This window comes from Littorina saxatilis, linkage group LG8 (genome assembly GCF_037325665.1).
Source record: "Littorina saxatilis isolate snail1 linkage group LG8, US_GU_Lsax_2.0, whole genome shotgun sequence".
Lineage (NCBI taxonomy): Eukaryota > Metazoa > Mollusca > Gastropoda > Littorinimorpha > Littorinidae > Littorina > Littorina saxatilis.
Window position 1 is genome coordinate 46,171,559 of NC_090252.1, and position 22,831 is coordinate 46,194,389.

General features: G+C 41.8%; 2 protein-coding genes and 2 long non-coding RNA genes across 4 annotated transcripts in view; 2 read left to right on the forward strand and 2 right to left on the reverse strand.

The window, feature by feature from the left end:
- Nucleotides 1-15,034, forward strand: part of LOC138973658 (conserved oligomeric Golgi complex subunit 8-like) — a 24,636-nt gene extending 9,602 nt beyond the window's left edge. Inside the window, exons 6-14 of the mRNA XM_070346388.1 lie at nt 934-1,095; nt 2,110-2,161; nt 2,991-3,154; nt 3,653-3,852; nt 5,568-5,646; nt 8,490-8,674; nt 9,910-10,078; nt 10,679-10,885; nt 11,626-15,034. Of these exons, the coding sequence (XP_070202489.1) occupies nt 934-1,095; nt 2,110-2,161; nt 2,991-3,154; nt 3,653-3,852; nt 5,568-5,646; nt 8,490-8,674; nt 9,910-10,078; nt 10,679-10,885; nt 11,626-12,138 (1,731 nt within the window). The 3' untranslated portion in view covers nt 12,139-15,034. The remainder of the gene's footprint in view (nt 1-933; nt 1,096-2,109; nt 2,162-2,990; nt 3,155-3,652; nt 3,853-5,567; nt 5,647-8,489; nt 8,675-9,909; nt 10,079-10,678; nt 10,886-11,625) is intronic.
- Nucleotides 1-22,831, reverse strand: part of LOC138973686 (uncharacterized) — a 188,836-nt gene that overhangs the window by 52,900 nt on the left and 113,105 nt on the right. The gene's annotated exons all lie outside the window — the stretch shown is intronic.
- The window catches only part of LOC138973659 (DNA-directed RNA polymerases I, II, and III subunit RPABC3-like), a gene marked incomplete in the record, with an annotated part of 44,685 nt that continues 37,406 nt past the window's right edge, over nt 15,553-22,831 (reverse strand). The window contains 1 exon segment of the mRNA XM_070346389.1: nt 15,553-16,152. Within this exon segment, the coding sequence (XP_070202490.1) occupies nt 16,035-16,152 (118 nt within the window).
- On the forward strand, nt 16,340-20,768 carry LOC138973660 (uncharacterized). Its single transcript, XR_011458091.1, has 3 exons — nt 16,340-17,105; nt 17,893-17,983; nt 18,990-20,768. It is a non-coding gene; the product is annotated as an uncharacterized lncRNA (long non-coding RNA).

A 22,831-nucleotide genomic window follows, 5' to 3' on the forward strand; every position in this document is an offset into this window, starting at 1 on the left:
GAGCGTTTGCTCTTCTTGTTTCTGAACAATTTTTGTGCTTGGCCCCATGAGAACAATTATTGGTATTCGAATATCATATCATCCTGTTAGGTAACATTCATGGAAGTTCGGGCTGCTTTCCCACTCAAAAAATCTAGCTGCCATACACTACGACGCTATCCATTTTTTTTCTTTTTCCTGCATGCATGTATTCATGCTTTCAATCCTTAAGGCTTTCGCTGTGAACTTGGGATCTTTATCGTGTGCATGCGTGCACACGGGGGTGTTCGGACACCGAGAAGAGTCTGCACAAACTTGACTTTGAGAAATAAATCCCTCGCTGAACATTGGGGCCAAATCCATGCTGATATCGACAGCTGGTTTCAAATCCATGCTGATATCGACAGCTGGTTTCAAAGCCAGGGCCGTTTCCGACACAGCTATCTCCCAGCCAAAACTGTACTTCATTTCTGAACACACATTCTCAAATAATTTTTACCTGTTCACATATTTTTGTACATACACACACATATCTGACCATCAAATAATCCTTGTTTTGAGACTTAACATTGCCTTCAGTTGGTTACGTGCGGTGCCTCATCAGACAATTTGTTCTTTGTCTTTGTCTGTACAGTGGTAAGGCGTCCGCCCCGTGATCGGGAGGTCGTGGGTTCGAACCCCGGCCGGGTCATACCTAAGACTTTAAAATTGGCAATCTAGTGGCTGCTCCGCCTGGCGTCTGGCATTATGGGGTTAGTGCTAGGACTGGTTGGTCCGGTGTCAGAATAATGTGACTGGGTGAGACATGAAGCCTGTGCTGCGACTTCTGTCTTGTGTGTGGCGCACGTTAAATGTCAAAGCAGCACCGCCCTGATATGGCCCTTCGTGGTCGGCTGGGCGTTAAGCAAACAAACAAACAAACAAACAAACAAAACCAAAAAAAATCTTTTTCAGAGCATTGTAGAGGAGGTGAAGGCGTCCACGCAGTTGATGCTGGGTCAGCTGATTCAACAGCTGCGTAGCAACCTGCAGCTACCTGCGTGTCTGCGTGTCATCGGGTACCTGCGGCGCATGGAGGTCTTTAGTGAACCCGAACTCAGGATCAAGTTTCTGCAGGTGAGAGGTCAATGTGTGGATGTCTGTGGCTGAACCGGAAAGCGCTTTGCCCCGAAAGAGGCGCGGGGCTGTCTGAATGGCGGGGTATAAACGGTCATACACGTGAAACCCCACTCGTGCAAAAACCTGAGTGCATATGGGAGTTTCAGCCCATGAATGAAGAAGAAGAGCCGGAAGCTGGAATTCTTACAGTTTGATAAAGCGTCGGGGCAGGTCGGTAGGTCAGTCGTAACAACTAACGCCAGACCTGTGCACATCTACTGCTTCTCCGTAATTTCTCCGATTTTTATATGCAGAATACGGTGCTACAGACTTTTAATTAAAATTCCGAAATTTCGATGTTTTACTCAAACAAAAAAAATTGGACTGTTTTGACCAATTAGTTGGCCGTTGCGCTGAAAAGAGGTTTTCCGATTTACCGAAAGCGCGCGTGTTCTCAGCATTGAGTCTTTGTTCTGAGACTTAGTTCATCCAGCGTCTGCGTGGCAACTTGTGATTGAAGTGAAACATGGAAAAGAAAAAAAGAGTGCGAGATTCAGATAGTGAAGAGGAAACACCAGCTCTGTCACCAAAGAAGAAGAAAACGGCACAACAGTGCTGGAAGTCCAGTTATTCTCAAGACAACCTGGAGATCGTAAAATCCAGCAAAGGAGGTGTGCTTTGTGAGCAGAATTATGTCTTGAACTGTCGTTACAGCTTAGTACTGAAACATTTTAAATAAAAACTACTGAAATTTGGTTTGTTTACTACTGATGAGCGTTTTGAGTGTGCACAGGTCTGTAACACGCTGCAGGTTTTGTAACCAGTTAGTTACTACCCCTTTCAAGGCCTTCAAAAATCTGCGAAAATAAGGTCTTAAAATGCAGGTATATTTACAGAGGTTAACAACTCTGCCATTAAAGTTGTCTAAAAAAGGGGGAAGTCTTAAGTTAAGGGTTCTCAAAAGGGGGTTCTCTTGTACTATGGAGGTCCGCCTGCTGAACTGTGTGTCTAATAAATTCTTTTATTTTGCAGGCGAGAGACTCCTGGTTCCAGAGCATTCTAGACGCTATTCCGAAAGATGATCGTGAGTACTCATAATGATTACTGTATTAGAAGTTACATGCTCACTGTTTGATCGAAACTAGTGGCTTACATTTTTGTTTTTTTGTGTCTGGTATACAGGTCCTTTTACAGAAAGTTAGACTGCGTACTTTCTTAAAAAAAAAAGAAGAAGTCGGAAACCAGTGTTATAAATTGAAATTTGCACAAGTGTGTGAAAAGTGGCTTGAATGATTATCTCCCTTTAGGTGATTAGAACCAGATGAAAAAGAACCATAGATTACAATAATTTATGAAGGGATACCTCTTTATGTGAGACCTTGTGTGTGTGTGTGTGTGTGTGTGTGTGTGTGCGTGTGTATGTATGTGTGTGTGTGTTTCTATTTGTATTTCTGTCTGTATCTCTGTATGTATCCTGTTTGAACCTCTGTCTGTATCCTGTGTGTTTGTATTTCTGTCTGTATCTTGTTTGTATTTATGTCTGTGTCTCTGTCTGTATTTGTCTGTATCTCTCAATCCTGTTCGTATTTCGGTCTGTATCCTGTTTGTTTTTCTGTGAATTTCTGTCTGTATTTGTGTCTGTTCTGTTTGTATCTTGTTTGTATGATGTATCTTGTTTGTATGATGTATCTCTGTCTGTTAATTTCTGAATCCTGTCTGTATTTCTCTGTGTATTCTGTTTGTATTTCTGTCTGTATATTTGAGTCTGTATCTTGTTTGTATTTCTGTCTGTGTTCCTGTCCGTATTTCTGCCTGTATATATTTCTGCCTGTATATTTTTGTATGTATTTCTGTCTGTAACATTTTCTGTCTGTATTCTGTCTGTATTTGTGACGTGATGATGCTGTTGACAGCCTACACCCACATCACCAAGACGATCGAGGCGAGCAGGGTCCACCTGTTCGACATCATGACGCAGTTCCGCGCCATCTTCTCTGACGAAGATCCCATCGTGTCGGCCAGTCGGGAAGACATCGTACCAGACTCGGCCCTCTTCCACAGCTGGGTGGTGCAAAAGGTGGGTAGTTCATTTCATTTACTTTACTTTATCATCGTATCTCTAGGACATTTGGGTCGCTTCCTACCAGTGGAAAGCTAGCAGCAACAAGAGTCGCGCTACTAGGTACGAGAAAGAAAAATCACAGACGTGACACACACTCTAAAAGTGAGAGAAAAAAACCCAAGACAGACCCCAGAGAGGGATGAATTGACGTCAAATATCATGATGTCGTCTGCTAGTGCAAGCCTTATGTTGTAGACTCGGAATTTTTACTCGCCTACAGTGGCGTTTGATCAAAATTGGAAGAATTGGTCAGCACCCACCGTATTATAGTTAGTATGTTCCAAATTGTGTTTAACTTCCATCCCCAACTGTAGCCACAGTTTTGTAACAAAGAATGCTTCTTTATAATTTATTATTGACAAGAGCATGCCTCAAGTAGAAGTCAGTCTAGGGTTTGCTGGAATAACCATGTACTCCACAGTGGGATTACTGCAGTCCAATGTTCTTTGACAGGTGTCGCAGTTCCTCAGCACACTGGACATCGACCTGAACCGTGGTGTGGGCGGCCGACTGGACTCTCTGCTCGGTCAGTGCATGTACTTCGGGCTGTCGTTCAGCCGTGTCGGTGCCGACTTTCGTGGTCTGGTGGCTCCGGTATTCCAGAGAGCGGCGCTGAGATACTTCGAAGAGGCCATGAAAGAGGCCAACAAAAAGTGAGTGAGGGTATTATGTAGTAGTCAAGACAACTTTCAGACATGGGACTGGTCTGAATTTTATCGGAATTCCGATATTTTCCTTAGCTCACAGACCATTCTTGAGATCGATGCAAATTCGTTGAGAAAAAAAAAAGGGGGGGGGGTGGTGGTATGAACCGTTCAGCTGAAGCTGTCTGAAGTCAGTGCATTCGCACCCCAGCACTTGCGTGAACCCATAGCAGTATCATGTGTCGCGTTTGATTGGCTGTCGATCTCCGATGATTATCGCCTGGGCTTAATTATTCACCGATGGCGGTTTGCGGGTTGTTTTGATTGGCTGCCGATCTCCAAACGCCGAAGGTGAAAAATGAAGCATTATGGCGTCTGGATTCCGTATTGTTTTGTCGGCTGTGGAAGCTCTTACGATCGACGACCAAAGTGTGAAAAGCAAAACAACTGGCTGTCAGAAGAAGTGACTGTCATTATCAACAAGAAAGAAAGGCGCCAGCTCATTGGCGACAGTATCGCCAAGATATCCATTCCCGGTCAGGCCATGTGCACGTGGTGCGACAACGGCCACTGCGTAGTGAAATATGGACTTGGTGGAAAAAATGTGTTGGTTCTGAAAGTTTTCAAGTAAGTTTTGTGTGTGTGTGATTGTTATAAATTACACTTTTGTGCTAAAACATATTATTCTTGTGGTTTTTATGGCTTTTTAAAAAGGCATGATCTGATTTTTTGCTATCAGGAGAGGCCCCAAAATGGCCTTTATAATTCTAACATTCATTTTCCGTCAGGAGCCCCCCTGAACCCCCTACCGGGGTGTTGCCCCTGGACCCCACCGGCTTAATTTCCTACTTTTGGAACATTTCCTGGTCTCATGTCTGAACTTTACACTGCTCAGCACAGATACCTGTTTATTTTTTTAATTTCATGCTTTGTTTTTTGTTTGTTGGCGTTTGATTGAAGAAAAAATTGCTTTTATCTGGCAATGGGGTTGATGATGAGTCAAACTTAAGGTGAAGGTAAACTAAGCTGTTACGTACGACAGTCATAGTGAGCCTTATATCAAAGGTAAGTCCGAAGTCTTAGGAACTTACTTTCTTTCTTTATTTGGTGTTTAACGTCGTTTTCAACCGTTCAAGGTTATATCGCGACGGGGAAAGGGGGGGGGGGGGGGGGGGGGGGGATGGGATAGAGCCACTTGTTAATTGTTTCTTGTTCACAAAAGCACTAATCAAAAATTTGCTCCAGGGGCTTGCAATGTAGTACAATGTATTACCTTACTGGGAGAATGCAAGTTTCCAGTTCAAAGGACTTAACATTTCTTACATACTGCTTGACTAAAATCTTTACAAACATTGACTATATTCTATACAAGAAACACTTAACAAGGGTAAAAGGAGAAACAGAATCCGTTAAGTCGCCTCTTACGACATGCTGGTGAGCATCGGGTAAATTCTTCCCCCTAACCCGCGGGGGGTGTCTTAGGAACTCAACGGTACCAAAATCAAGAGTACCTGTGAAGACACAAAGGAGCACGAAGCAATTGAAAACTGTGACTGTCATACGTAACAGCTTAATTTAGTACTTGTACTTGTGCAACGTTGTAGGTTTATAGATAACCTGTTCGCCGATACCTTCACATTAACAAATTATCTCCCTTGCTTTACAGCGTGTTGTTCAGTTATGGTAGTTTTTGTGAAGTGACTGTGTGTGTGTGTACCATGCAGGTTTGAGGAGAACATGCAGTCGTACAACTTGCTGGGGATCACCTCGTCTGGGGGCATGACCTATGGATCTGCATCTCAGGTAAAAAGTAATACAGTAACAAAAACAAGTCGCGTAAGGCAAAAATACAACATTTAGTCAAGCTCAGTCGAACTCACAGAATGAAACTGAACGCAAAGCATTTTTTCCGCAAGATCGTACACTCGTAGCATCGTCTGTCCACCGCTCGTGGCAAAGGCAGTGACATTAACAATACAGAAAAGCGCGGTAGCGGTTGCACTGAGGAGGATAGCCCGCTTTTCTATATCTCTATTCTTTTTAACTCTCTGAACGTGTTTTTAATCCAAACATATCATATCTATATGTTTTTGGAATCAGGAACGGACAAGGATTAAGATGAAATTGTTTTTAAATCGATTTCGGAAATTTAGTTTTAATCATAATTTTAATTTTTTTAATTTTCAGAGCTTGTTTTTAATCCGAATATAACATAACTATATGTTTTTGAAATCAGAAAATGATGAAGAATACAATAAACGTAATATTGGATCGTTTTATAAAAAAATAATTTTAATTATAATGTTCAGATTTTTAATGACCAAAGTCATCAATCAAATTTTAAGCCTCCAAGCTGAAATGCAATACCAAAGTCCGGCCTTCGTCGAAGATTGCTTGGCCAAAATTTCAATCAATTTGATTGAAAAATGAGGGTGTGACAGTGCCGCCTCAACTTTTACAAAATGCCGGATATGACGTCAAAGACATTTATCGAAAAAATTCTGGGGATATCATACCCAGGAACTCTCATGAAAAATGTCATACAGATCGGTCCAGTAGTTTACTCTGAATCGCTCTACACACACACACACACACACACACACATACACACACATACACCACGACCCTCGTCTCGATTCCCCCCTCTATGTTAAAACATTTAGTCAAAACTTGACTAAATGTAAAAAGGGAAGAGTGGAGATGGGGCCCGCGGTCCCACTGCTCTGCAATCAAAATATATTCTTAAGCAATGCGTTTAGTGCCAGGTTGCTCTGATGCTCTCGCTCTCTCACTCTTATGCCTTTTGATTAATAGAAAAAGTTACAACACAACAGAAAACACAACTGACCAGTGTTTCGGTAGTTTTTTTTACCAGTATTTTGTCAGCTGTTGACTTCTTCAGGATAACTGAAAAAGAAATGCCGGTGAGAGAGGATGAACATTGTATCATATTTATATTATATCACTAGCAGTTAAGCCCGGCTTCGCCCGGGAGTAAGCGGAGTCCTGTAGCAATTTAAGACGCTCGCTATCCCATTATCATTAGCTTTACCTCCTTTGTTTGGATACAAAAAAAGAGTTATCTCCCTTACCTTCTAGAAATTTCCGGAACTGTCCAGTTAATTTTTCTTTCTTCATTTCTTCCCCTCATAGGAGCAATAGCGAGTCTCTAATATCACTGGCATGATGTGCTTGCTACAGGTGAACAGTAGGCACTGAACTGGTCTTGCACCATATAGGCTGTATTCAATAAATGGGAGGTCCATAATCTGAGAAAGGAAACAATGAATCAAGAAACTAAAACCCAGGTGCACATCTGCGGCACCTAGGGAGTGTACGTGCACACTATCTTGTTCCTGCCTCTTGCCATCTCAGAGGTATGGCGACCACAGACAAAAAAGAGTTATCTCCCTTACCTTCTAGAAATTTCCGGAACTGTCCAGTTAATTTTTCATTCTTCATTTCTTCCCCTCATAGGAGCAACAGCGAGTCTCTAATATCACTGGCATGATGTGCTTGCTACAGGTGAACAGTAGGCACTGAACTGGTCTTGCACCATATAGGCTGTATTCAATAAATGGGAGGTCCATAATCTGAGAAAGGAAACAATGAATCAAGAAACTAAAACCCAGGTGCACATCTGCGGCACCTAGGGAGTGTACGTGCACACTATCTTGTTCCTGCCTCTTGCCATCTCAGAGGTATGGCGACCACAGACAAAAAAGAGTTATCTCCCTTACCTTCTAGAAATTTCCGGAACTGTCCAGTTAATTTTTCATTCTTCATTTCTTCCCCTCATAGGAGCAATAGCAAGTCTCTAATATCACTGGCATGATGTGCTTGCTACAGGTGAACAGTTATCTCCCTTACCTTCTAGAAATTTCCGGAACTGTCCAGTTAATTTTTCATTCTTCATTTCTTCCCCTCATAGGAACAACAGCGAGTCTCTAATATCACTGGCATGATGTGCTTGCTACAGGTGAACAGTAGGCACTGAACTGGTCTTGCACCATATAGGCTTTATTCAATAAATGGGAGGTCCATAATCTGAGAAAGGAAACAGTGAATCAAGAAACTAAAACCCAGGTGCACATCTGCGGCACCTAGGGAGTGTACGTGCACACTATCTTGTTCCTGCCTCTTGCCATCTCAGAGGTATGGCGACCACAGACAGACAGACAGACAGACAGACACACAGACAGACACTCTCTTTTATTATATGTATAGATAGATAGATATGTCAATACAGTGTAATGAAAAGTTCACAATGTCTCTCTCTCTCTCTCTCTCTCTCTCTCTCTCTCTCTCTCTCTCTCTCTCTCTCTCTCTCTCTCTCTCTCTCTCTCTCTCTCCCTCTCTCTCTCTCTCTCTCTCTCTCTCTCTCTCTCTCTCTCTGAGTCTATCCATCTCTCTCTCTCTAACTCTCTCTCTCTAACTCTAATTCTCTCTCTCTAACTCTCTCACACTCTCTCTCTCTCTCTCTCTCTCTCTCTATCTCTCTCTCTCTCTCTCTCACTCTCTCTCTCTCTCTCTCTCTCTCTCTCTCTCTCTCTCTCTCTCTCTCTCTCTCTCTCTCTCTCTCTCTCTCTCTCTCTCTCTCTCTATCTATATCTCTCACTGTCACTAACTCCCAATCTCATATCCAGGCAGGACAGCTGTACCCACCGACCATTCTCCTGGACTTCTACCCCCTGGCAGCGTACTGCAACCACCTGCTGACCTCCTTCAACGAGCTTAGATTATGTGCCCCTGTTAACCTGGCCTGCCAGGTGGTGGCAGCACTCAACGCTTCGCTGCTCGACCTGAACCGCGTCATTCTCGCCTTTCACAGGTTGGCTGGGTGGTTGTGCTTTTTACATTTAGTCAAGAATGTTTTACACGTAAAACTCCACTCGTGCAAAAACACGAGTGTTCGTGGGAGTTTCAGCCCACGAACGCAGAAGATAAAGAAGAAGTTAAAGTATGTTTGAATTGAAAACAAGCTCAGATAGTTGAAATAATAGAGAAAAGCACGCTTTCTTGTGAAGCGCAATCGTTACTGTGCTATACTGGCTTGTCAATTTCTGTACGTTTTTCACGTGAAAGTGTCAGCGATTTCCTTGCTGAGGGGTATCGACAAAGCATTGGTGAAAAAAATTCAGTGCGTTCAATTTAATTCTGTGAGTTCGACAGATTGACTTATTGTAATAATTTTGCTTTAGTTTAGGCGACTTGATTTTTTTTCTGGGTTTGAGGCTTAGGCTGAAGTTTAGTGGATAGAAAATCTGCATGGCCATTGCGCCCGTCAGTCTGAGATTCTGCTTTCTTGGACTGCTTGCTGAGAACCTATGTAAATTTACATCCAATTCCAGACTCCACTATTCTTTGGTCAATCCAACAAAAAAATGCTTCATACAGTTGTTGAATGTTGTAGTTCGGTTTTAGAATTACAGTCATGTTGGTATTTTTTCCCATCTGCACTTAAATTTGTTGTGTTTGTGTTAACTGTGGTTGTGTTTGTGTTAACTGTGTTTGTGTTAACTGTGGTTGTGTTAACTGTGGTTGTGTTTGTGTTAACTGTGGTTGTGTTAACTGTGGTTGTGTTTGTGTTAACTGTGGTTGTGTCTGTGTTAACTGTGGTTGTGTCTGTGTTAACTGTGGTTGTGTCTGTGTTAACTGTGGTTGTGTCTGTGTTAACTGTGGTTGTGTTTGTGTTAACTGTGGTTGTGTTTGTGTTAACTGTGGTTGTGTTTGTGTTAACTGTGGTTGTGTCTGTGTTAACTGTGGTTGTGTCTGTGTTAACTGTGGTTGTGTTTGTGTTAACTGTGGTTGTGTTTGTGTTAACTGTGGTTGTGTTTGTGTTAACTGTGGTTGTGTCTGTGTTAACTGTGGTTGTGTCTGTGTTAACTGTGGTTGTGTCTGTGTTAACTGTGGTTGTGTTTGTGTTAACTGTGGTTGTGTTTGTGTTAACTGTGGTTGTGTTTGTGTTAACTGTGGTTGTGTTTGTGTTAACTGTGGTTGTGTTTGTGTTAACTGTGGTTGTGTCTCTTGTTACAGAGCGTTAAATGTATTCATATCTTCTTACAGGGCAGAAGAGACGACCTTCAACCAAAAAGAGAGAGCCCAGTTTGAGCAGTTTTGTGCGACCTATGCCACAGACCTCCTGCCGTACCTGAACCGCTGTCTGCAGGCCTTGTTCCCCGCCGCTCAGCTCGCTCAGACTCTGGGCATCTCGGCAACGGAGCTCAACAGAATGGTACGTCTTGTGTGTTGTGTGTGTGTGGGGGATTTCACCGTACTGTATATGTGCGACGGGCGCAGTGGCGTGGTGGTAAGACGTCGGCCTCCTAATCGGGAGGTCGTGAGTTCGAATCCCGGTCGCTGCCGCCTAGTGGGTTAAGAGTGGAGATTTTTCCGATCTCCCAGGTCAACTTATGTGCAGACTTAACCCCCTTGTGTGTACACGCAAGCACAAGACCAAGTGCGCACGAAAAAGATCCTGTAATCCATGTCAGAGTTCGGTGGGTTATAGAAACACGAAAATACCCAGCATGCCTCCCCCGAAATCGGCGTATGCTGCCAGAATGGCAAGGTAAAAACGGTCATACACATAAAAATCCACTCGTGCTAAAAACATGAGTGAACGTGGGAGTCTAAGCCCATGAACAAAGAAGAAGAAGAAGTGTATGTGCATGAGTCCCTATTTGTCCGTGCTAAGGGCACTAAATGTGTGGGCATTGTGGATTTGAACATCTGCGTTTCAGTATCTTCGCTCATTTTTATGCATGTGCTTTAGTGTTGGTTACTTGTCTGTTCTGCTTACAGAATAAAACATGTCCTTATGTCTGCTTCACAGGGTAACATAGGAATGGTGGATTTGAACCCAGTACTGCAACAGGTCCAGCACCTAATGCCCGTGGTGAAGGAGGAACCGCCGGAGCTCCCTCCCCCCTCATCACCCCCAGCAACGCAGAAACAACCACCCTCCTCCTCCTCCCCTCCCCCTGTGTCCGAGGAGAGCTCAGCTGACAATAACGCTCAGCAGAGGGTGGTGTTTTCTCTGGTAAGTGTTGTGGTTTTGAATTGTTGTGTGTGCATGGTGGTGGCAGAGGTGAAGGGGGGGGGGGAAGGGGGGGGGGGGGAAGGGGGGGGGGGGCGTGAGGGGATAGAGAGGGGCGTGAGGAGATAGAGAGAGAGAGTGTTTTTGTGTGTGTTTGTATGTGTGTGTATTTGTTTATGTGTATGTGTGTGTGTGTGTGTGTGTGCGTGTGTCTGTCTGTGTGTCTGTCTGTCTGTCTGTCTGTCTTGTCTGTCTGTGTGTGTGAGAGAGCGTAGTTACATTTACTCCAGACAGCTGAAAGCAGGTTAACTTTTTCAGTTTTTGTACTGAATACAACCTTGAAGTAAAATTTTTGGTACCAACCTTCCAGTTGATGTTCTTCATTTTCTTATTGGACTTTGAATTTGAAGGGTGACTTTACTTTGGGATGCTTTACATTTAGTTTGTTCCCATATCTGAACACTGATAAAAAAAAAACATTTTATATTACCCAAAACTTCAACAACAGTGATTGTTCAGTAATAAGCCCAACTCTGTACCTCTCCTATCACGACTTTAACTCTTTTTGAAAACAGTAGCATACAGATGCGCATAATAACTCGTGCGCTTCTCACTTAAATACATGCATTGGTTTCTGTACTAGGAACCAGAAATGACACAGAAATTAATGCTTTAATTTGGGTGCGAAGTTTGTCGCAATTATTTGTTGGCGAAGTTTATATGCACATTGCTTTCTGTACTAGGAACCAGAACCTGAGGACACACCTGTAGTGCCAGACACTCAGCCGACCACTGCAGCGCCACAAGACCTGGGGGCAGTCGCCACGGTAACCAGCCAAGACATCACCACAGCCTCACCCAACCTGCCTTCAGAGGACCCCACAACTCCGACCTCTCTTCCTCAAGCAACCACTGCAACCACAACATCATCAGAAACAGCTTCTGCGACTCAACAGGCGAAAGCAGAGGACTTCACTACTCAATCCTCATTCCAAGAATCCACAACTGCCTCAACATCATCATCGGAGGCAGCAGCTGCAACCCAAGAAGCGACGGCATCGGCTGACAGCGGCTGGCTGGATTCTGATGACATTGATTTGGATGCCATGCCAGACGCCTGGTTGAGTGCTGGCGACGCGGTTTCTGGTGCAGGGGAGGGAATTGATGTGGGTTTGGCGTCAGATTTAGCGGCTGGTTTGATGTTAGAGGGAGGGGGAGTGGGTGGGGGGAAGAGTGACGTAAAGAAACAAGACTGAGGATCGTTCTGAGGTTATTTTAACAGAATTTTTCAGTGATTGTTATCGAGGGGGATAGAGGTTTCAGTAGGACTGTGTATGTGTTTATGTTTGTGTGTGGAATTGATGTGGGTTTGGCGTCAGATTTAGCGGCTGGTTTGATACTAGAAGAAGGGGTAGGGGCTGGGGGGAAGAGTGATGTGAGGAAACAAGACTGATAATTGTCTGCGGTTATTTCAACTGAATTTTTCAGTGAATCAGAAAGTTATTGAGGGAGGTCGAGGATTCGGTAGGACTGTGTGTGTGTGGAAGTCAAGGTGAGTGCAAGCAATGGAAGAATGATGTCAAATAAACAAGACTGGGGAATGTTCTGAGGTTATTTTAACAGAATTTTTCAGCGATTGTTATTGACGGAGGTAGAGGATTCGGTAGGGCTGTGTGTGTGTTTATGTGTGCCAGTGCTAGCAATGGTGTTTGTGGCAGGGGAGGGAATTTATGTGGGTTTGGCAGCAGAGTTAGCGGCCGGTGTGATGTTAGAGGGAGGAATAGACAGGACTGAGGAGATTTTGGTATGGTGAGTGTCGTAAAATCTGTCTGTCGATGCTATGGGATTTTGCAGTGGACCCTGAATAATTCTTCGTTGAATGTGTTTCAATTTTCCAGTGAATTTTATGGAGGTAGAGGGAGGATTTCGAAGGGAATTCTTCTTCTTGTCGTTCGCTGTTAGATCGTCAGTCCGGACTGCAGGGCGAAACGTGCTGTCCTCTCCAAGTCCTCTTTGGGACCGTATAGCTTCTTTTGTAGCGCTGTCTCCTTTGGCCAGGTGGTGTCCCACAGAGCACTGTGGTTATGGACAAGCCTGCAGGATGTGCTCTGCTGTCTGCCTCTTGCCACACGGAAATAGGGGGGAGGGAACTAGCTTCAGCTTTGTGGCCATATGATGGTTTAGTCTGCTATGTCCAGTGCGGAGTCTGAGTAGGACGACTTGTTCTTCACGTTGGAGCGGATTTCGAAGGGAATGGGAAGAAATAAGAGAGAGAAGTTTTGTTGTTGAGAAGAATGTGGAGATTTGAAGTGAATGTCATAGTTTTTGTTCACTGAACATTACCCAATTTGTCAGCAAATGTTATGGAATCAGGCATGGGAATTGTCCGCCGAAAGGCAAATTTCTGCCGAATTTTTTTGTTGTTCCTGCCGAAAAAGCAAAAGTGTCCGCCGAAAAAATAAATGGGGAAGGCAAAAATGGTTCTAAAAACTGAATTTAATGGCAAACTTGGAGTTTAGATGACACCAAATTGCACCAATTGGGTTTGGAGAAAAAAAAATCCGGGGGGACATGCCCCTGAACCCCCCTAGCAGGGCTAGGCGCTTTGCGCCGTCGACTTTGCCATTACTTACAAATTTTCAGCCTTTTTTACTTTTTTCAATTCCCATGCCTGGGAATATTACATGAGTTTTCCAGTGAATGTTGAAAGGAGGATTTTATAGGACGTTTTGTGTGTGTGTGTGTGTGTGTGTGTGTGGACAGTGTGTGTGTGTGTGTGTGTGTGTGTGTGTGTGTGTGTGTGTGAGTGTGGACAGTGTGAGTGTGTGTGTGAGAGGTATGTGAATGTGTGTGTGACTGTTCATGCACGCACATACGTACTCTCTGCTCACCCGCCTTTTTGCATCTGCACTTGAAGGTGACAGAAGTCTGGGCTGCATGTCAGGTGTATATTTAGTTGCACTTTACGTGTAGAAGTGTGCGCACATGTCATTTGTTTTGTGTACACCTGTGACTGGGTGTGTGTTTTTTTTTTACGGATTTATTGACTGTTATCAATCAGTCTGGTTTTTGCTCTGACAAATGTTTGTGGGGTTGGAAGGCAAGGTGGTGTGTAATGTAAATATTTATATGATTTGATGATGCTACACATCAATATTGTACAATTGATTAATTTTTAAATGACTGTATTCCCCCCGCGGGTTAGGGGGAAGAATTTACCCGATGCTCCCCAGCATGTCGTAAGAGGCGACTAACGGATTCTGTTTCTCCTTTTACCCTTGTTAAGTGTTTCTTGTATAGAATATAGCCAATGTTTGTAAAGATTTTAGTCAAGCAGTATGTAAGAAATGTTAAGTCCTTTGTACTGGAAACTTGCATTCTCCCAGTAAGGTCATATATTGTACTACGTTGCAAGCCCCTGGAGCAATTTTTTGATTAGTGCTTTTGTGAACAAGAAACAATTGACAAGTGGCTCTATCCCATCTCCCCCCTTTCCCCGTCGCAATATAACCTTCGTGGTTGAAAACGATGTTAAACACCAAATAAAGAAAGATTATCTTCTGTACAAAGTCTTTTTAGAACATGTTCACCCTGGACCAGACGGAGAAATAAGCAAAATGTTAGTTTTTCAGATTATTGTGTTGTGTAAAGATTGGTGCTTGTTGCAGGATGTGTTGAGATATGGGATATGAGTTATGGTAATGTTCACTGTGATATTCATTGGTGTGTGTGTGTGTTGTTTTGAGTGTGTGTGTGTGTGTGTGTTGTTTGAGTGTGCGTGTGTGTGTTGGTTGAGTGTGTTGTTTGAGTGTGTGTGTGTGTGTGTGTGTTGTTTGAGTGTGATTGTGTTTGTGTTTGAGTGTGCGCGTGTTGTGTGTGTGTGTGTTGTGTGTGTGTGTTGTGTGTGTGTGTGTGGGTGTGTGTGTTGTCTGTATGAGAGACTGAGAAAGAAAGAGTGTGTGTGTGTGTACATGTGTGAGTCTATGTATCAGGGTGCACCTGTGTATGTATGCCTCCATTTTTTTTGTGGAGACAGGGGAGGTCATTCAATAACAGATTCACTGACAGAGCTATTGAATTATCACCTGAAATGTGATTGATCCTGTGTAATGTATTTTTTTCTGAGTTTTAATAAAAGAGGGTTCAATTGAACTTCTGTTCTGTGTATCAAATTTACCCAATAAGGACAAAGTTTGGAAATAACTCTGTCAGGTTTCAATGAGTTGTGAAAGAGTTGTTTTTCTTTGAAACAGTGAGGCACGTGTTACTTGTTTTATGGGCCATTCAGAAGCGAGTGGCTAAAAGTCTCCACTCGAGTTCATTTTTTTGTTGGAAGAGAAACTCGTTCACTACCAATAGAAATTCGAAAGAGTTATTTCCAGAATTTTTCCAATACATTTAATTCTCACGACTGTATAAGCATTTTGTCATAAATCTGAACTAAGTTCATTCGGCCTGAGCTAGAAAATGTTTTATTTGAAGAATTTCTTTAAGGAAGAATAGATTGATGGATTGCATGGCATTGGCATGTTCACATTTGCTAACCATAATTCAAGACATGGTTATATGTTTCACACACACATACAGTAATATATTAACACACACACACACATCATACACATTCGCACACACTGGCAAACATACAATTTTATATAAACCAGAGTCAGATAGATGTGTAGTTTTAAAGTTTATTGATAAAACACCTTCACATGGCAGTGATTGGAACATGGGCATTCATATATTTGCACAACAAACTTGACAACAACATGTAACAAGTGTTCATTAGTCTCAGTGACATAACAGTTGGTCCATAATAATGCTATTACTTAAGTGTAAGGTTTAGCACTTCTCTCTCTCTCACACACACTCTTTCACACACACCTTTTCTCACTCACAAACACTGTCTAGCCACTTAAAATGTACACCCTGTTTCATTTCTTTCTTTTTTTTCTTCATTTTTTTTTATACAAAAGAAAGGTTCGATTATGAGTTTTCCTCTTTCCACCCTAACCACCCCCCTCCCCCCCTCCCCGAACTAAAAATCCTAACGCCCCCTCCCTATCCTTTATTCTCCCACCAAAAAGAAAAGACAAAAATCCAAGTTATTCCAACCTTAACTCATCCAAACATACATACAAGTACTGTTCTCCCTTTAAAACGCAAGCTTCTTCATCATCAGGAAGACGTGGGAATCGACCTCAAAGCCGTGCAAATTGTTGGGGTCACCCTTCAGCCGCATCAGCAGACCTCCGAAAGACACATACGCCGCTCTGGAAAAAGAAGAAGTGTTTGTGAAATGATTGCTTGATACAGTTTTTTTTCTTCTTTTTTCAGTGACAAAAGGTATTGTACAGGGTGGTCCAAAAAAATGTAGACAGTTTTGCGTGCCTGTCATTTCTGCTACAGGGCTCCCATCCTTTTCTTCTTTGCAACATCATTTCTGGGCGTAGTCAAACACTGTACATAAGGAAGACGTGGAACTTGCGAAGAAAATGCGAAAAAGTGTTTGTGGGTTATCGTCCCTAGTCACATGCTGGCGGCGAAAACAAAATGGCGGATCGCGTAGGTACCGATCGTGTGCGAGGTGGTGGTAAATTGTGCTCGGCTTTTTGTTGCAAGAACGCCCGTTACAAACAGAGCTGCTTCGGGAAAACTTTCCACAAGTTCCCTACAGAAGAAAAAAGGTGGGTTGTGCAGTGATTATTTCATCAGGTTTACCTTCTTCAGAATGAGAATGGCAATGGCTCGAGTCAACTCACTCAGTAGACTACAGCGTCAGCGAGTACTTACGACTGTGAGTGTGAGACAGCAGTCAGTACAAAACAACAGTTTACACTTGATGACAAACCCGTGGGCATATTTGCCGAAACCTTTATTAAACCTTGCTTACGGGAAAACTACAGTACAAAGGTACATCACTCATCCGTTTTGCGTTCAGGCAGAGCGTTAGATTTAGACTGAAGATCTGATTTAGCTTTTTTTGCCTTTCCTTTTTGCTTAGTTTAACAATAACATTGTTGTTTTTATTGTCAAACTAGGTGCAGAATATGGATGCAATTCACAAGGCGAGAGGACTTTGAAAAGCTGCAGCCAGCTGATGTTCAAGGTCTCAAGCTTTGTACTGATCACTTTGAGGCCAACCAGTAAAACAATCCTGCAGAGAGGATCACTTGTGTGGAATGCTGTCCCAACATTGTTTGCAGTGCCCAATCCACCACCGAAGGTTATTTATTTATTGGTTTTAGGTTTTTGCAAACCAAAGAAGCACACTATTAAATGCAGGTTGAGTAATGACAAGTTTGAGGCTGATGTAAGAATTGAAAACAACAGCATTGTTCCCATCAAATAATGCCTGTTTGCATTTAGCGCAAAAAAATGATAAGGCCAACAAAAAAAAGTTACTTATTTTGGATCGACGTCTTGATTATGATGATAAGATGAACATATTTTGCAAAAAAACAGCCCCAAATGGCAAAAAAGGTATACGGTCGGCGTCAACAACAAAAAAGTTGTATGTTTCTGGTCACCTGACCCTACCTATGTTTTCCCGACGACCCTAGACTTTTTTTTTTGCATTTTCAAAAATAAAAGGGGTATTCGAAAATCAATTGTTTTCCTGTTTTTCAACAAAATAGTTAAAAAGATGGTTTAAAAAAAAAAGTTTAGAAAAAAAATCTCCACCTTTAGTCATGTTAGGTCACAAAAAAGTCTGTTTAAGGTAACATAGGCCCCCCAAAAATAGCGTCGGTAGGTCGGCTTTTTAGTTTTGTATTTTAGCCATCTGAATATTTTTATTTTATTTTTTAATGCCCCCAAAAAGTCTAGGGCCGGTGGGAAAAAAAATAGGGTCGGTCCGGATACCGTAAACAGATTATTTTTTGTTTTGCCTTACCAGAAACATACACTTTTTTGTGTGGCCTAAGACCAATGCCATGAAATTGGGAGAAATGTTTCATTGTGACTGGGTGTTGGTTGTGAGTTTGTCAGTTAAAGAGCTGTGCAATTTGCAGGTTGCTAGTGGGAGGAAGCCACCATCACAAAGGGTAGCTACAAATGAAGCCAGCACCGACCTGTCGCCTGATGCACAAATTGTTCAACCAGGTAAGAGATTTTTAACCATGAAGAACACCCTGACATCAAAAAATGTTTAAACCCATCCATTACATAGTTGATAATTGCTGTATAGGGTGACGGGCGCTGTGGCGGGGTGGTAAGACGTCGGTCTATTAACTCGGAAGGTCGAGGGTTCGAATCCCGGTCGCGGCCGCCTGGTGGGTTAAGTGTGGAGATGTTTCCGATCTCCCAGGTCAACTTATGTGCAGACCTGCTAGTGACTTATCCCCCTTCATGTGTACACGCAAGCACAAGACCAAGTACGCACGAAAAAGATCCTGTAATCCATGTCAGAGTTCGGTGGGTTTTAGAAACACAAAAATACCCCGCATGCTTCCTCCGAAAGCGGCGTATGGCTGCCTAAATGGCGGAGTAAAAACGGTCATACACATAAAATTCCACTTGTGCAAATAAATGAGTGCACGTGGGAGTTTCAGCCCACGAACGCAGAAGAAGAAGAAGCTGTATAGGGCGGATGCATGGATGGATGAAATTGTACCTGTAGTTCCCACACGTAAAGATGGGAAACATATCCTGTTAGAGGCATGGTGTAACAAGAAACAATTAAGTGGCTCTATTAGTATTCCCACCCCCCCCCCCCCCCCTTTCCCCGTCGCGATATAAGCTTGGTGGTTGAAAACGACGTTAAACACCAAATAAATAAAGAAAGAAAGAGGCATGGTGTGTGAGGAGTTTACCTGGTACTGTTGTCCTAATCAATCAATCAATCAATCAATATAAAGCTTATATAGCGCGTATTCCGTGGGTACAGTTCTAATGGCCTCACCCATTCAGTACCAAACAAGGTCAATTCCATCATTGTTCCACATCGTATCCATAGTTGCTAATACACTTCATTTCTGGCCTGCCCTCCTACGCTATTGTTTATTTTCATTTTGTGATTGAATTACACATGTTTTAATTTCTTCCAGGTTGTAACTTGTTATGGTTATGTTATTTTATGTGTGTTTTGTGTGTGTGTTTTCTTTTTTAGATGACATTCAGGCGATCCTGGAGGACATAGGATGTAAAGCATCAAAGTCGTCATCCTCCCCATCCCCTCGTGAAGCGGAACTTCGGCAGAAGGTCAACAAACTGAGGAGCAAGGTTTTCCGATTAGAAAAGAAAACGATGGAACCCCGTGTAAAACGAGCGAGTAAATTAGCCAAGCCTCCCAAGAAAGACTTTGTAATAGAACAGTTATCTCATATATTATCAGGCGAGGCGAGCTATTTTGCCATTTATGCCTGTTACATATTTACCGGTTATCTGCTGCTGTGTCCAATCCTGGCAGAGACGGAACGCATGTTACCAAGGAGCCGAAGGAGAGTTGAGATGAGAGAATGTGATTAACAATTGCCAACTCTCTCCGTACAAAGAGGGTCCAAAATTGTATCAAAATATAGATCGTAGGGAATTCAAAATAAAAAAAAGACAAAAGACAAAACATGTACTTCGGCTCATAGAGCCTTCTTTAATTTTTGACTCAAAAGTCCATGCTCCGAGAGACTCCTTTTTTTTAATTTTGAATTGCCTACCATCTATATTTTTATACATTTTCAAAAAGATTCATTCAACAGTCACCTTCCGTTATTCTTGAACTTGGCTATCCCAGCCTTACCTCAACATTCGATATTCCTGTGATATTTTTGACGTAAAATCTATTTTTACTGTAAAACACTTCGGCAAGAGGATTGGTCCAAGCAAACAAATAATAAACTTGTAAGATTTTTCCTGATATTTCCGATCAATTGCCTATGGTTTTATTTAGCTAAAAGATTCAAACGTCACACCTATGACTCATGGCTATTTTTAAGGGGAGAGTAGCATCCCTGGTGTGTTGTTTTTGATGTACCTTTTGGTCTGTTTACAGTAACATAGGCACACAAAAAGAGGGTCGGTAGGTCGGCTTTTCTTAATTTTTTTTTTATAACCATCTTTTTAAATTATTTTGCAAAAAAACAGGAACAAAATTGATTTTTTTTCTTTTTCTCCAAATGCCAAAAAAAAGGTCTAGGGTTGGCGGGGAAAAATAGGGTTGGTCGGGATACCGTAAACAGACTATTTTGCTTTGTTTTGCCTAAGCAATGACTAACAAACTTTCTTTAGGGTCTGACATTGTATATACTATACAATTTTTGGGGTATTAACTAAATACATGTATACAGTTTTTGATTCCTTTTATACTTTTTCACAAATTAGCCCCCCCCCCCCCCTTTTTTTTTTTAGTCTGCCCTGGGGGCGGGAGGTCTCCTAATTTCGGTTTCTAGGGTCATCTTATGCTTCCCCATGAGCTGAGAACTTAATTTAAAATGGGCCACGATTTTTTTATTTGTATTTTGTAATTGTGCCTTTGTCCAGTCACATGATTTCACTTTGTACTTAAAAACTTGGCACTGTCATCATTTATTGCTATTTATTGTTCAGTTGTTCAGTATTTATTGCTATTGGGCATCAGTTGTTCAGTTGCCCTCTTTTGAATGAGCCATGCATGCATTATGGATGTGTTTAGCGAATTGGGATACCTCAAGCAATGTAAAAGAAGAAACAATGTGAAGCAAACATATAGCACCAAATAAAATAACCGAATCAGAATGGAAACTTCTTCAGTGTATGTGTGTGTGTGTGTGTGTGTGTGTGTGTGTGTGTGTGTGTGTGTGTGTGTTTGCTGTTTTAAATACCGAAAATGTGAAAATAAAGCAAGTCACAACATGAGAAAGATCGACTGTACTAGTCATAACAAAGCAAGAGACAGCCTGATCAGCATGCAGCAAAGGGGAATAACTCATATTTAGCCATTCTCATTTCTAAGCATGCCCAATGAGGAAGTTATCCTTCTTCCCATTGTAGTTTCTTTGGCGTAGTTCAATAGTTCATCACATTCTCAATCCAAGCACCTCGTCCCCAGATCTTTCTCCTCCAGATTTCTTCCTCTGGGGGTACTTGAAGGAAAGGGTTTACCACAACAATCCACAGACAATACAAGCGCTAAAGGAGAACATTCTTTGTGAAATCAGGAGGATTCCACTCGAGACCTTGGACAGAGTTATCAACAACTTCAATGTCCCTGTCGCAGCCGTAATCCAGAGACGGAGGTGCTTGGATTGAGAATGTGATGAACTATTGAACTACGCCCAGAAATAATGTTGCAAAGAAGAAAATAATTTGCCTTGCTAAACTTTCATGCTTGTGTGAGACATTCCAGGTGAAAAAGAATAGGTGGGAGCCCTGTGTAGCAGAAATGACAGGCACGCAAAACTGTCTACATTTTTTTGGACCACCTGGTACAATGGAGACCACAGTGTTGGTGAACATAAACTTGTGCTTTGCGTAGCAAGTGTCAGATACCCCATTCCTCTCTATCATACCATTCTGGTTTTGTGATTATTTTATATGCATAATGTTATTTAAAACCCTAATTTTTGTTCTTCAATAATACATGCTTTGTTCCCGATTCAGCAAAATAGTCTTATTCCCAAAACAAGAAACAGTTGCTTTAAACTGATTTCAAACTTTAGATGAGGAAACTAATTGATATGAATAAAGTGCTTTTGAAATCCATGTGAATGATCCTTGTGATACTCATGAATTGAAAGTGCTTTTTCTGAAAAACAAACACTAGTACGGTTAAGATGCATGACTGAAAGCTGATCATGCATGAGTGCAATGCTATTTTGTGTTCAGCACTTTTATGATGCGACAATATTAGTTAGGCAAAAATATGACGTGGACAATGTATGATTGTTCTGATTAAAGAATGAAGCTTTAGAGTATGCAAGTGATATGAACAAAGCTGAACATTATGACATGATTCAAAAAGCTTTGATAATTAAAATGAAAGTGAAGTGAAAGTATACAACAATTAATAGATTAATAGATGCCTAAAATAATGTGCATGTGGAAAAAGATGAAATGCTTTAGAAAATGTCAGTCAGCTAAATGAAATGAGATTAACTGCTGAAATCTTTTCTGTTTATTTTTTCTGGCTTAAAATTTAAATGTTTTGTGTGTGTTTCTTCTGGCTTAACAACAGAATAATGAAAAATTGTAATCCAGATGCATGTCAGAATTTTTTTTATATATAAAGGAACAAAAGAAATACACAAAAATGAAAAAGCTCGTAAAATATCCATTGTTGCAACAAAATATTGCATGCATCGAAACAGCTACTCTGTAAATTCTTTGTCCACTTTAAAAAAACGTTTCTTTTGCACGAAAAAAGCAGTCTTTTTTTTTTCCTAACTGCAAGTAGACTTGTTTTGTTTCCATTGTGGGAAGATGAATTGGTTTAGATTGCAAACAATATTTTTCTCTCATTTTTTTGTGTTTTTGTTTTGTTTTTGCAACAGATTTATCCATACACTTATCCATGCATCCACTCAAACTTGTTCCCTCTTTGTCAGGGCAAATTTCAATTTCAAATTTTGGAAAAGATCAAGTTGGTAACTTGTACAGCATTAAAGTAATAAAATTTTCTCTTTCTGCAGATTTTTCCAACATTGGAAGGAAAACGATAATGAAATTTTCTCTTGAAATTTTCACAAATTTTCGGGGGGGAAAGTGTAATCATTCAGCAGTTAATGTAGTAGTAAAAATGATTGGATGATTTGATCATGATTTTAGCTGAAAATCTTCGTTGGACAACCAATCGTTGGTAAAGCTACTCTGACGACACGGCAGTGCCGAAAGTGGTTGTTGGGGGCTAGCGACGATCACAACCAGCTAACCACACTGCCATGCCAACAGCCGCCCAGCCCGCTTAGCTCTCGACTCTCGTGGTTCGAACCTCCAAGTGTCAGTTGGTCAAAAATGGCGAGAAAACGTGCAGGCATGAGC